Source organism: Narcine bancroftii, chromosome 3 (assembly GCF_036971445.1).
Source record: "Narcine bancroftii isolate sNarBan1 chromosome 3, sNarBan1.hap1, whole genome shotgun sequence".
Lineage (NCBI taxonomy): Eukaryota > Metazoa > Chordata > Chondrichthyes > Torpediniformes > Narcinidae > Narcine > Narcine bancroftii.
This window is the reverse complement of record NC_091471.1, coordinates 159,946,689-159,961,032: the sequence shown is the minus strand read 5'-3', so window position 1 is coordinate 159,961,032 and position 14,344 is coordinate 159,946,689. Positions and strand designations below refer to the sequence as shown.

Here is a 14,344-nt window from a genome sequence, read left to right as displayed (position 1 = left end):
GTATTGAATGGTGGAGCAGGCTCGATGGGCCATTTTTGGCCTACTCCTGTTCCTATTCCTATGTTCCTATGTTCCTATGTATAGGTATTTTGTGATGAATAAACTTGAACTAAACTGAACTAATCTTCAATTCCACTGTTAGCCACTTACCAGACTCCCAACCCCTTCCTCATTAAGCTCTGGAACCAATCTCATTCCCAAAGCAACCTTTAACCTTATTCACAAATTCCATTTAACACCCCGATTATGAAACAGACATAATACTGAACTATTCTGCTGGGAGATCCATTGACATGACACAAAATCACCTTCTGGGGAAGATGATAAAGGCTGATCCTTAGAGATCTGCTGGTATTTACAAAGTAAAACAAAGTAGGCAAAATCACCAAAACTTCACATTTTCAGAACTATAATTACATATAATCCTCAAGGACGTGGCCATTAGAGGTTGAAGGTATTCATTTTCACTTAAGACTGAGTAACATAATACTTTATGGTAGTTGCCCAATTCTGTTCCATGCAAAAACAATAGCAATATCAACCCAACCTAAGGTTCAATTGAATCCACTTAATTCCTTAGCAAGTGTTACAGTTCCATAAATTGGATCTGATACATTAAATTATCCTGTGTTTTCAAAGCGTAATTATCTGTGGGTTTACCTGGTTCCTGGGGGAGCTTTATTTCAACTGGATCATCTTTAGATCACTGAAGGGTGATGTAAAGTGCACATGATTCAAACCTTTGAAGACAGTCAATGAGGGAAGAGTTAGGAAAATTGGAAACAGCAAGAAAGACTTGGTCAGCGTGAAGCTGAAAGGACAGTGTAAAGTCAGGTCACACTGACATTTGGAGGACTAATTAGTGTCAATGTGGGGATGTAGTTGCAGTAAATTTGCAGCTAAGACAATGCTGGGAATATCCCCACTATCCATGCATAAATAATTTTGAGCTACAGTGGTCTGGTAAATAGTACAGGTCTAAATTCTGATAATTGTGGATCACATCACTAAGGTGATTATGGGAATCAGTAACAGTGAGAAAGAATTAAAGAAACAAATAGATAAATGGAAAAGGAATCCACAGAGCCACATAACTGGTCCTAACATCAGAATAAAGTTTTCAAAGAAATGTATAAAATTGTGCCTCATGGGATGGCCAATAGGAATAACTCTGGAGACCAACAAATGCAGAAGAATATCTCAAGTCTGGACCAATGGAAATTCACCACATCAGACACTGGCTGAGTTTCTGTAGAGCAAATAATATCTGACTTCAATAAATGGGTTTTGTAAGTTGTGAAGCTAGAAATGAAAAAGTTAATGAGTTTTCTTCATAGTACATTGAAATTCATGTTCATGTTTATTGTCACATGAACCAAGGTACAATAAGAAAGTTTATTTTGTGAGCTAGGCATACCACACATCATATAGCATGTAAAAGACCATACAGAATGCAGTTACAGGGAGAGATCAATTGTATAGAGCAAAGCAACATAATTTCACTGGCAGTGAATCTTTGAGTTGTTTGAACTAATATTGGTGAGTTTTAGGCAAAATCATATCTGGTGTGGTTAGGAATATGTGACATTTAATTGATATTTCAGTGGCAATATTTTTGTTGTGAGTATGGCTACAGACCTGGTTCACTTACTGTCCGCAAATCATCTGCGAACCTTACAGCGTTGTGACCGAAAGGGCTTTTACCCTTCGTGGATATCCTCCTCAGGGATTGGAAGGCCGTACGTGGATCATTATACCATCCAGGAGCTGGGGTAGTCGACTTTTCCGGTAAAAACCTCTGGTGTGACAGAGAGAAAGTTCACCAACTGTGTTATATAGTCTCTAGGTCAGAAAACTGCATTTTCAAACTGTGAAAGGGATTATCAATGAAACAAAATTTCCACATTAACAAATGGGAAACCAGACAGAAAGTATCAACAATATAGACATTGTACAGCAAGTAGTTTAACCACTGGGAAAAATGAATTAATATGAATAACAAAGATGGTTCTACAGGATCACTGGATCAGATCAGTGCCCTGATAATAAAAGCATCACACAGGTGGTTCTTTCTCCTGGTCAAACCACAGCTGAACCGAAGAAATTGAAAAGTAAACTATTGCAGGTGTTGCAATTTAAACCGAGACAGAATACGTTGGATGGATTTGACAGGTCAGAAAGCCTCTGCGGAGAGGAAAACAGTGTTGGAGTCAAATGACCAGAAAATGTACAGATGAAACTTGCTCCAAGCTGCAAAGGAGTGGGAGGAGTGGAGGGAACAAAAGGAATGGCTGCAATCAGGAGGAATGGTGAAGGTACCTGCTGAGAGAGAGTTGAAAAAGCTCATCAATTGTCAACCTTCTGCAGTTAGCAGGAAGACATCTACTGCCTGCTCTAAGAAAAAAATACTATTACTGCACCCGAAGCAACTATTTGCGCCTTTAACAAAAAATGAATTGCTGAAGGAATTCAGCAGGCCAGGCTGCATCTGTGGAGGCAAAGGAACAGCTGATGATTTGGTTCCAAACTCTGCATCAGAGTCACCAGATTTATATCTCTGACTTGAGAATGAACTCCCTTTGTAATAGCCCCAATCAATAATTTAGTTGGCTGGACAGCTGAATTTAATAGAGATAGACCAGAGACCACAGATGCTGGAATCTTGAGCAACAAACAATCTGCTGGAGGACTCAGTAGGTCAAGCATCATCAGTGGGAGAAAAAGGTCAGAACCCTTCATCAAGATTTAACTCAACATCAATAATTATTTTCCTCCCATTGATGCTGTGTTAATTTAATTTAGACAATCAGCACGGTACCAGGCCTTCCTGGTCCACAATCCTGTACTGCCTAAATGGGAGCAAACTGGAGCATATGGAGGAAACCCATGCAGACATAGGGAGAACTTACAAACTCTTTACAGACAGCATCAGATTCAAACCCAGGTCGCTGGCACTGTAACAGCATTGTGATAACCGCTATGCTAAATGTGCTGCCCAGTTACTCCAGCAGGTTTTATTTTGCTCAAGCTGACCTTACAGTATGACAGTCCCAGTGGAGCCTAAGACTTCAGATAGTATCTTTCATTGGCAGTAATGAATCCAGAAGCCAATAAAGACAGACAATAGCAAAGAAACCAATGAGACAAATTTATATGAAGATGTTTTGCAGCACCTTAAAGAGTTTCACATATCCAAATTGTGGGCTAATCGTTTGGTTAAGATACTTCCAAAATTGATTAATATGGACCAGACAGGGTTTATTACAAAAAGAATGGCAGCAGATAATATAGTGAGATTTTTGTTTAATAAATGTGGCTTAAGGAAGGAAAGTTCCAGCGATGGCAATTACTTTAGATGCAGATAAAGCATTTCATAGATTAGAATGGGACTTTCTATTTAAGGTATTATGTAAGTTTAGATTTCCTGAGACATTTATAAAAGGAATAAAAACATTGTATAATGAACCAAAGCCAAAAGTAGTAATAAATGGTCAAATGTCAAGTTTGATTAGATTAGGAAGGTCTTCTAGGCAGAGTTGCCCACTTTCACCATTCTTATTTGTATTGGCAATAGAACTGTTAGCTGAAATGATTCGAGAGGATGAGGATTTTACGGGTTTTGAGGTAAGGGACAGAGTTCATAAAATTAGTCTTTTTGCAGATAATGTTATAGTATATTTAATTTAACCAAAATTTCATTGAATAGATTAAATGAAAGATTAATAGAATATGGATTAGTTTCAGGATATAAGGCTAATGTAAAAGTAAAATGGTTAATGCAGATTATACACAATCCAAAATGTTAGCAAATTTTAAATGGCAAAATGAGGGGGTTAAATATTTGGGGATAATAGTAAGTCAACAATTTGTAAAAATTGAATTATTTACCACTTTTAAAAAGATTTTAGGATGATTTAAAAAGATGGAAGGAATTACCAATAATGTTAATAGGATGGGTGAATTGTGTTAAATTGAATATTTTTCCCAGAATTCAATACTTATTTCAAACATTACCAATTCAGGTACCTGAAATGTTTTTTTTTTAATTATTAAATAATATTTTGAAGTTTTTATGGAAAGGAAAATCAGCAAGGATAAGTATGGAGAAGTTGACATGGAATAAAGATCAAGGGGGTTTGAGATTACCAAATTTTTGAAGTTTTTATAAGGCAGCTCAATCAAGACTTTTGCCTTCTTGGTATCAAAGGGAAGAAAGAGTATCTTGGGATACTTGAGATGTATCTTGAAATGAATAACATAGGTGAAGTAAGTCCAGACCAAATATTGTATAAATTGAATTATGAAATGTTTAAAGGTAGAAAAGAAATACCAATTTTAAGGCATTTGCTTTGAATATGGAATGGGACACATGTGGAAAGAGGTATAAGGAATTATCAGTTGGCTCAATTGACTTGAAAACAGAATCAGCTTCTTCCGTTTACAATGAATAATTCTTTATTTGACAATTGGTATGAAAAAGGTTTACAGAAAATATTCATTGTTTATGACATTTGATCAATTAAAGGAGAAATAAGGAATATTGCAAAATACAATAAATATTTGCATATTATTAATTGTGATCATATTTGAAGGAAAAAATAGGAATGAATTTGAGTATAGTCAATTTGAATATGTTATAACAGATATCTTTATTATTTGAAGATTTATAATTACTATATGTAATAAATTACAAGAAATAAAGGAAAAGAAGGATTTGTATAAAACTAAACTGAAGTGAGAACAGAATTTAAATGTACAAATTCAAGAAGAAATATGGATGAAACAGTGTCGAGATAATGTAACTAATATAATTAATGCTAGATATCAAATGGTTCAATATAATTTTTTACATCAAATGTATTATTCACCCTATAAGTTGAATAAATTTAATTTCTCTCCTTTATGTTTTAGATGTTAAAAAAAGGTTGGTAAATTTTTTTGCATTCATTAGGGTTGAATTTTTGGAAAGAAATATATGTGTTGTCTCAGAGAAGATATTAAAAGTGAAGGTTAAATTAGATCCAAGAATTTTTTGTTGGGTAACATATATGAAGGTATTAGGCTGGAATAATATAAATATAAAAAGAGATTTTTTGAGTCTAGCAACAGCAAAAGCGAGAAAGTGTGTAGCTAAAATGTGGAAATTGGAAAATAATATTAAATTAGAAGAATGGTTTTAATGAAATAAAATATTGTCTCCCGTTAGAAAAAAATACTTATAATATGAATGATGATTATGATAAATTTTGTCAAATATGGGAGCCTTATATGAGATTTATGAATATTGATTAAACTAGACCTTATAATCCAATACCCCCTGAAAATATGGTACTTTCATCAAGAAATATATTATGGTATTATTAATTTGGTTATAATTATTATGATGAATGTGTTTTTTTCTTTTTTTTTCTACCTTTTATTTCTATCTGTAGGGTTAGGGATGGTGGGAGGTGGGGGGCTGAAAATTGAAAATTATTTATTATCTATTATGTAATGTTAAAGCAAGTTAATTTGAAATGTTTGAAGATACTAATAAATAAAATTTTCCAAAAAAAAGTTTCACAAATCAGCACTTCCAACATTTTTTAAAATTTGCTTTTGACGACACAGCGATGAAGAAATCAGTGGTACTGCCTCACAGCTACAGTTTCAATCCTGATCTCTCTGATCGGTACTGTCTGCGTAGAAGTTCTCCTTGTAGCCATGTGGGTTTCCCCCCCCAGGCGATCCAGATTCCTCTCAAATCCCAAAGGCGCTAAGATGTTCATTGTAAATTACTTCTCGCTGGAGGTAAGTAGCAGAAACATTCAAACACCATGTGAGATAAAAATGATTTTCAGAAAGAGGAAATAGCACAGCTTTTCTGAGAACTGTGATCTGCCACCGAGCCAAAAGCCTCTTCTGTGACTAAGAAGCAAAACCACTGTCATAATTCATCAACATATGTAAACAAGCCAGAAGCTTCTTGATAGAGAACAGTTCAGCACAGGTACAAGCCTTTTGACCCTGGTGTCTGTACTAAACATGATGTCCAAATCCAACACTAACCATAGGTGGCACAGTTAGTATAGCACCAGCAACCCAGGTTCGAATCTGCCGCTGTTGTAAGGAGTGTGTATATTCTCCCCACATCCTATGTGGGTTTGGTCCAGGTACTCCAGTTTCCTCCCATATTCCAAAGATATACAGGATTGGCAGGTTAATTGATTACATGGGTGTAATTGGGTGGCATGGGCTTGTGGGCTGGAAGAGCCTGTTACCATGTTATATCTCTAAATTAAAACTAAACTAATACTCTGCTGCTTCCATTTGAAAGATAACACTTCATTCATTCCCTTCATATTCATGTATCTATCCAGATGCCTCTTAAATGCTACCATTGTATCTGCTTCCACCACTACTCCTGGCATCCCATTCCAGGTACTCACCACTCTGTGCAAAACATTTCCCTCCACATCCTTTAACTTCCTCCACTGATATTATTCTGATCTCCATCAATAAAACAATATGCATCATATTCCAGCACTCATGTATAGGGCTTTGTGTCCCAAGACTGGTGAGTTATGAAAATGAAGATCATCGCAGGTTAATTCTCTCAATTCTCTTGTTACTAGTGAATTAGCCTCACTCTAACTCCCCCCCGTGACCTACCAGGTGATTTAGAGTTGGGGACAGCACCATCCTTCATCACAAGTTTCAACAATGCACATATTCAAAATCTTAATTATGTCTATCAGCCAGGTTATTTCCGTTAAAAGAGAAATTTGTTTCTATTATAGTAGTACTAGGCATCAGTCTGTCTTGGAAGACAATGGTAGTGCCATGGATAGTCAGTTGGTTTTACAGCAGCATCTGGAATGGCTCATAAGTCCTACTCTGGCCATGACAGTCTCTGCCATACTTCCTGCAGATAAAGTCAGAACAATGGGTTGTGGTCGATTGACTCTGTTGTCTCTACTTCCTCCGTGTCCTCTAGTCCTCCAGCTGGCATATCCACTTTTCCTCACCGCTCTACGTGTCCTTTCTGACAGTGCTTCTCCAGTGGCTAAGGTCATCAGCAAGGGGCTCCCAGTTGAGCACATCGATGTGAGCGAGTTTCAGATTACACTTGCAGACATCTTTGAACAGCAGCTGTGGCCAGCCAGTGGGTCAAGATCCTTCAAGCAGACAATCATGCAGCAGATCATATGGTATGTGACCATCCTCCATATGGTGTACATGGACAAGCCACTGATGTCGTTTCTGATACAGCAGGAGGTGAATGCTGAGAGAAGCGGCTTTATCCAGAACCTCTGTATTGGTGAGATTGTCCTGCCAGGATATGTCCAGGATGCATCGAAGGCAATGGTGATGGAAGCTCTCAAGCCGGTTACATTGTCCATGATTTACTACCATAAAGTAGAAGACTGAGGACACATGCCTGATACACCTTGAGCTTAGTTTTCACAGTGGTTTTTATGTTTAAAGATAATTAAAAGTTACTTTTGTTTAAGTAACTATTTGTCTTGGTGAGTTTCTATTGCTACTGGGTTTTGGGGTCCACTGGGCTCATAACACTGCTAGAATAAACAAGATAAACTTATTGACATTGGATCATGTGGAAGCCATTCTCTTGAGAATAGCTTTCCCATTCAGTTAAAGTGTGGACAATCCAAATTGGAACATGGTCTATTCTTTTTGCTTCTGCAACCCTTCATACTCAATTTTTTTTTAATTGAATTTTTTTTTGTAGTTCTACGAGATACAGTGAAAAGCCTTGAGTGCTTTCTAGGCATGTCAATCTTTCCTTCAACAGGTAATGCAAATAAAATTGCAGAGTTACAGAAAAAAATTCACATAAAACAGTGCAAGGGCGGTATCGTTTTACTAATCAATTAAGAAGGAACTGACCTTGAGCCACACTGGGAGTGCATGTTTTCAAACTCATGTATCTTCTATCCAATGGGAAATGGGAAGAAGATCATGTGAACAGGATGGGATGTTGGCAAATTTCCTGAGACAAATGGAGTTGATGGAGAGGAGATGGATTTGCATGATTTCCTGAGATGGGTTCACAACTATCTGCAGTTTCTAGTGGTCTTGAGCAGAACAGTTCCTATACAAGCTATAATGTATTAGGATAGGATACTTTCTATGGTACATTTATAAAAATCTCAGACTCAAAATCCTCAGTTCATGAAAAGCCTGAATATCTTTTTTTGTTGGAAGGAGTTTCAGTTTTTCACACAGAAGCTAGACTGAGGTGTTTCCTGACATCTGCTTTCAAAGACTTGACTCCAGTTTTAAATGCATGCCCACTTTAAGTTTGTTCCTATCAAGGATAAAGTCTTTCACTGTCCACTTTACCAAATCAGATTATCTTGAGCGTTTCAGTGGGAGTAACCCTTTAACTTTGGTGAGGATGCCATGGTATCTATGTTCGTACAAGAGAAATCCAGAGGTCTGGATTCATTACCTGGAGACATTAATCCAATTCTGTAACAAAATGTTTGCATCAGTTGTGACTATGGTAAAACTACTTTGTTGTTCTATCCTCTGTGAGTTCAGATGTCACTTCTGTGAAGAAAATCTACAAATCTTCCTCTGTGCGACTCCCTGTCAACAGCCTTGGGGTTGCCTTCTGAAATAAACCAGCAATAATTCAAGTAATTCTAAGTAAGCATTAAGATGCTATAGGAACTCAAGGCATCATCTATGAATAGAAATGGTGTGTTAACGTTTCAGGTCTGGACCCTTGATCATGTCTACAGTGACAAGGGGTGATATTACATATATGAAGAGCTGACTGGCCATTTCTACCCATGGATTCTGCCTGGCCCATTTGATTCCTCCAGCAGCTCTTTGTTTGCTCAAGACTCCAGCATCTGCAGTGTTTTTTTTTCTCTCTTTCAGTAATTCTTGCCGAATGAAATACAAAACTTGCACAGGATTTATTTAGCATCTTTCACATCCACAGCATGGCATGATAAAGAACTGAACCAATGAACAGACTGTTGGTATAAAGGCAAATTACGAATTCACAATGCACAAAATAGGAAAAGAATCTTTGACAGCTCTGTCACACCAAGATTACCTGAGGGAAAACAGCAATTAGTGGAGTACGCACATCTTGAAATGATATTTTCTGCTTACACTTTGAAACTTATTAGCACCCAATGATATAAGCTAACCTATATAACAAGGGCAAGAGCAAAGCAGTCAAAGCAATTAACACAAAACACTTAAAACAGATTAATAACAATCCATGCTTATGTGAAAGGAACTCGTGGAGAATTTATGAAAAATAAACAGTGTGGCTCTTTACCTTGGTCTGAGACAGAAATGGTGGGTGTGGAGGATTGTACTTATTCAGCAGACTTGTCTTTTCATTAAATTGTCCTCTTATCTCATATTTTGCAGGTCCTGGAAAGCCCTTAAAACAAATTGACATGACACTAAATTAATTCTCAGCACAAACCAGAAGGTACAACAACCCAGGTGCATGCAGACATACCTAGAGTTTAGTCACATCAGGAGATCTTAGGATAGGTGATGAGAAGTTTGTTAAAGGAAAGGCAAAAAAGTGGTTGTGTCCATTGAGTGAATATTTGCCACTCCTTAAAGATCCCTTCAGAACATGGCTAACATTAGTAAAATTGTACCTGATTAAATTGTACCTGTCATTCAATATTTATGGATGAATTTTCAGTTATTTTCTATTCAAGTATTGCCTAAATAAACCCTATACCAAACCGTTATTCCAGAAGAAATAAATACTCTCCTAGCTTTACCCACAACAGCATTTGCAGTCATCTTTAGAGAAAATACTATTTCCCTTCACTTGAATTTTTTTTTAAATGTCTGTTGAAATTCTAAAATGAAAACAAAAAGTTTTAAATGTTCAGCAGGTCTGGAAGGAGAAGCAGTTAATAATTCTGAGGGTCCTGGAACTGAAACATATATGCTTTTTACACTGCCTTTCATTCCAGAACATTTGCTCCTTTTTCCCAGAACTCCTGTGTGTAAAAAGCACCGAGATGGAATGGGGGGGAGGGGTTATTCCAGTCCCGGCATTTTTCCAGCAATGGTCCTAGTAAAATTTCTAGAAACCTGGCAGTGTAAAAGGTGCTTCTGGCATCCCAGAACCAACTCAGGTAAGTAATGTGATGTTTTGATGACGAGTAATGTGCATGATGCATTCTCAGCATCTAATGGCCATGATGCCTGCCAATTGGAGTAATTCAGAGATCCGAAAGCTCTTCATCATCTGTGTGGAGAACTAAATAAATCACCTCATAAAGGGCACATTGAGGGATGTACTGATATTAGACAGGGCAGCTCAAAAAATGAAAGATTGGGACTTTGCTCAGGACAAGTCCCAGATCATTAGCGAACTGAAATGCCTGCGTGAGAAGTGGCACCAAGTAAATGACCACAATGGCAGGGGGCGTTTGGACTGACTGTATTTTTTTAATTTTTATTTTAATTTTCAGAGACTTGTCAAATTCAAACAAACCATATAATCTTTTTTTAACGGTCATGTAACATACAGAGTCTATATTTATCCCTCCACTCACCTCCTCCCCCACCAACATCGTACAACTGAAAATATAGTCAATTAAATTACATTGATATAAATTCCAATGGGGTCAAAGACCCCTACAGAACCCTAGGAAAAAACCTTGGATAAAAGACAATCAGAAGGGCAAAGTTATAAAGGATAAGTAATTAAAATTAACTTAAATTAAATTAAATTTAAAAACTCAAAACAAAATTGAAAAAACACATTGCCTGCACGATATCCCAATTCCTTGATCACATTTTATTTTCCTGCTCAGATGGATTGCTACAATACCCCTGATTTGAACATTGGGGGATAATCAATCTGCGTGGAAATATATTTCAAGTAAGGTCGCCACACCTTAACAAATGTGTCATGTTTCTTCCTTAAATTGTATGTGATTTTCTCCAGGGGAATGCAACTCTGCATTTCTATATTCCATCATGTGATATATAGTTGGCGAGTCGGACTTCCATGAAACTGCTATACACTTCCTGGCCCAAGTCCGACTCCCATCTCTCCATCGACCTGTGTAAGCCTGGCTTCATGCCCTCACTTTGGAATATGTAATTCATCTTAGAGATAAATTTACACACATTCCACTGTCGAATTAGAATCTCCACATTACTATATCTATGTTTGGTCATAGATGGTCCCAATTTTTTCTTAAGGGAAGATCTTTCTTAAGATCTTATTTGTGGATAGCAGAAGAATGTTGCAATAGACAAATTGTATTTGTTCCACAAATGCTTGAATGACATGAGCTGCCTTTGCCTGTAACAATCCTCAATACACCTGATCCCCTTCTGGCACTAGGAGTCCAGGATTTTATCCCCCAGTCAAGGGTATTAAGTTGTTCTAGTTTAAAGGTGTTTAGGAGATAGAACCACTTTCAATCCAATACATTGATTCATTCTTTGCCATATCTAAAGAATATGCTTTAGTGTGGGGCTATTGGGTTTTTTTCAATTAATTTAGTGTCCCATTTATATGTAAACTCTCTTTCTATCTTTTCCTCTATACCATGTAGTCTAATTTGGGCCCAGAAGGGGGCGGGGGGACATCCCTCAAAGAGTGAGACAATAAACCTTCCCTAGGCTTCCCAGTAATATTTTTTGAAATCAGACAGGAGTTGAGCTGTGTACTCAGTCTCCACTACCCTACCCTCCAATTGGGCTGATGCCAAAAATAAATAAATACTAGTGTAGGAGTTGTGTTGTCTTGCATAAAAGGCATAATCCATTTCTCTCAGATTCAGCCTTCTCCAGACATCTATGAGATTCAGCGCTTTCATAAAGAGCCGCCCTGGCCTTTGTTACCTTCTTTGCTGATTTATCCATGACCAGATCCAGACAAAAATTAAAGTCCCCTCCATCAAAGCATTCTCACACCCTTCGGAAACTTTCAAGAATATATTCTGTATAAATTTTTCATCATCAAAATTTTGGGCATAAATATTCATAAGTGTCCAGGGTTCAAAGTACATTTAACAATCCATCATCATGAATCTCCCTGCTGAGTCAGCATCCACCTCCCTGAACATCACTGGAAAATTCTTCCCTATCAAGATAGCCATTTTCCTGGCTCTGGAATTGAAGGAGGACATCATCACTTGGCCTACCCACCCCCCCCCCAACCTTTAACTTTTAGTGCTCTTGCTTTGTAAGGTTGATCTCCTGCAAAAATATTGTCCGTGTGCATTTTTGTTTGGTGTGTCAAGACTCTTTTTCTCTTAATCCCCTGTTTATCCCATTTACATTAAATCTCACAAATTCAATTGACTTATCCATTACCCCCAGACCACTCCATTATACCCTTCGCCTTCCTTCTCATCCCCTTATACTTAACCTCTGTCCTGATTCTCCTCCATAGATCCTTAGTGCAGGCGACCGCGCTCCAAAGAAAAACTAAAAAATACTTTCAAAACTAGAACCCACAATTCAGTACAAAACGAAAAACATCCCAGAAACCCCCTCCCTTCTTCCCTCTCCCCCCCAATTTTACTAATCCTGCACCAGTAACCAAGCTATTGATGCCAATCCCCCCACCATTTTGAGAAGTGGGGCTGCGTGTATTTTGAACTGAGCTATGCCATCTGGGCCACAAGCCACTCAGCACACCCAGTTTCTCTTCAGAGCAACATGGAGGTTCCATCTTCTTCTGAAATTGGTCCAGCTGCATCTCCCTCCTCCAGCACCAGTTCTGATGCCAGGGTCCCGAGCAGTATGGAAACCAAGGCCAGCAGTACAGAACCTGAGCAACCACGTAAGAACTCATTTCTTCTCGCAATCAGCAGTTTTTGTGATGTCTGCCCACAAAGAGCAGTCTTGCTAATGCAGATTATGCACCATTGTTTTCCAGGGTACCAGCCACCCAAGAAGAAATAGAGACCTACCAAGGCACAGGTGGTGACTCAGGAAATTAGGGAGCTTTTACCGTCTATGGACCATGATGATATGGAGAGCGAGTGTCTTCGGCAGGAGGTGCAGAGGGCCCATGAGGAGTGGATGAGGAGTGAGGCACAGGAGGTGGATGTAGCAGCTGGTGAGGCCAATAGACATATCCAGTCAGAGGAGATGACAGGGTTTGGACAAATGTTTAAAGACTTCCAACAGAAAATGCAGAACCAGGCCTCACTGATGATTACTCTAATGTCATCCTCTGCTCGATAGCATCAAGCTCCCGTAATTCTGCAACAAACTTCCTTATGACAGTACCACATTCATCAACCCCACAGCCAGTATTTCTCTCAAGCCACAGCAGAATGACGAGGAATATGAGTCATTTCAACCACCTTCGGCCTCCTCCTCCCTCCAGTTGCTTGAGTGATGTGACTTTTGCAAATGGTTATTGATGTTTGGTTTTATTGCAGTTGTAAATAGTTAAATGCAGTTGAATTAAAAGTTTTTATTTTCGTTTACATCTCCTGTTCACTACAATACTCTGACAGATGCATATATACTTACTAAAAGCTGTCAATTACTAGCTTAAATTAAAGGGACATAATTGCCTCATGGATCGCCTGGTGACTGTGTGATTGTGCATCCTGATAAGTGACCCAATCAGGCTCCTCAGTGATATCAGGTAGATCAGTGATCCACTCAGGCAAGAAGTGTTCCTTGTTGATCTCTCATATATTGTGCAGAACACAACAGGCAACAACAATATCTGATACAAAAGTGGTACAAATATCAAGTCACTTGGCCAAGCACCTCCAGCAACCTTTGAGGTGTATAAAAGCATTTTGCACCACCATCCTTGCCGAGATTAAATGAAAGTTAAAGCTACGCTACCGTTGATTGAGTGTGTGATGGTTAATGAACTGGGTCTCCAATTAGATGCATGGGAATTTCCACTCCATTAACAGCTTGGGATTTCTGTGGGCAGAAAAATGTAGATGTATAAGTACATCTGGGCTTGTGGCCCAGATGGCATAGCTCAGTTCAAAATACACGCAGCCCCACTTCTCAAAATGGTGCACAGTATAAGAATTGCCTGCATCCAGAGGACTTGGAAGAAGGAGAAGTGAGATTGAACTGTGAACCAAAGAACTTTTAAATTTACACACACATTACATACACGTGCACTTAAAATTAGAAGGGGGTTAATTTGGGTTAGTTAAGTTAAAGTTTGATTCTATTTTCATGTTTAAAGTTGATTAAAAACAACTTTTGTTTAAGTAAATACTTGTCTTGGTGAATATCTATTGCTGCTGGGTTTTGGGGTCCTTTGGGCTCATAACACTCCCAATATTCATCCATTACAGCAAGAATTGACTCTCAAGAAGGAAACATCTCCATCTAA

General features: G+C 38.1%; 1 protein-coding gene across 17 annotated transcripts in view; it reads right to left on the bottom strand.

Moving 5' to 3' along the window:
• The window catches only part of stpg2 (sperm-tail PG-rich repeat containing 2), a 715,538-nt gene that overhangs the window by 464,921 nt on the left and 236,273 nt on the right, over positions 1–14,344 (bottom strand). For all 17 annotated transcript variants that reach the window (XR_011353877.1, XR_011353872.1, XR_011353875.1 and 14 more), the window contains exons 8-9: positions 9,305–9,412; positions 1,639–1,798 (exon numbers count right to left, since the gene is read on the bottom strand). Coding sequence is in view for 10 of the 17 variants with exons in the window: in XM_069925670.1 (XP_069781771.1) it covers positions 1,639–1,798; positions 9,305–9,412 (268 nt within the window). In the remaining 7 variants the exon portion in view is untranslated. The remainder of the gene's footprint in view (positions 1–1,638; positions 1,799–9,304; positions 9,413–14,344) is intronic.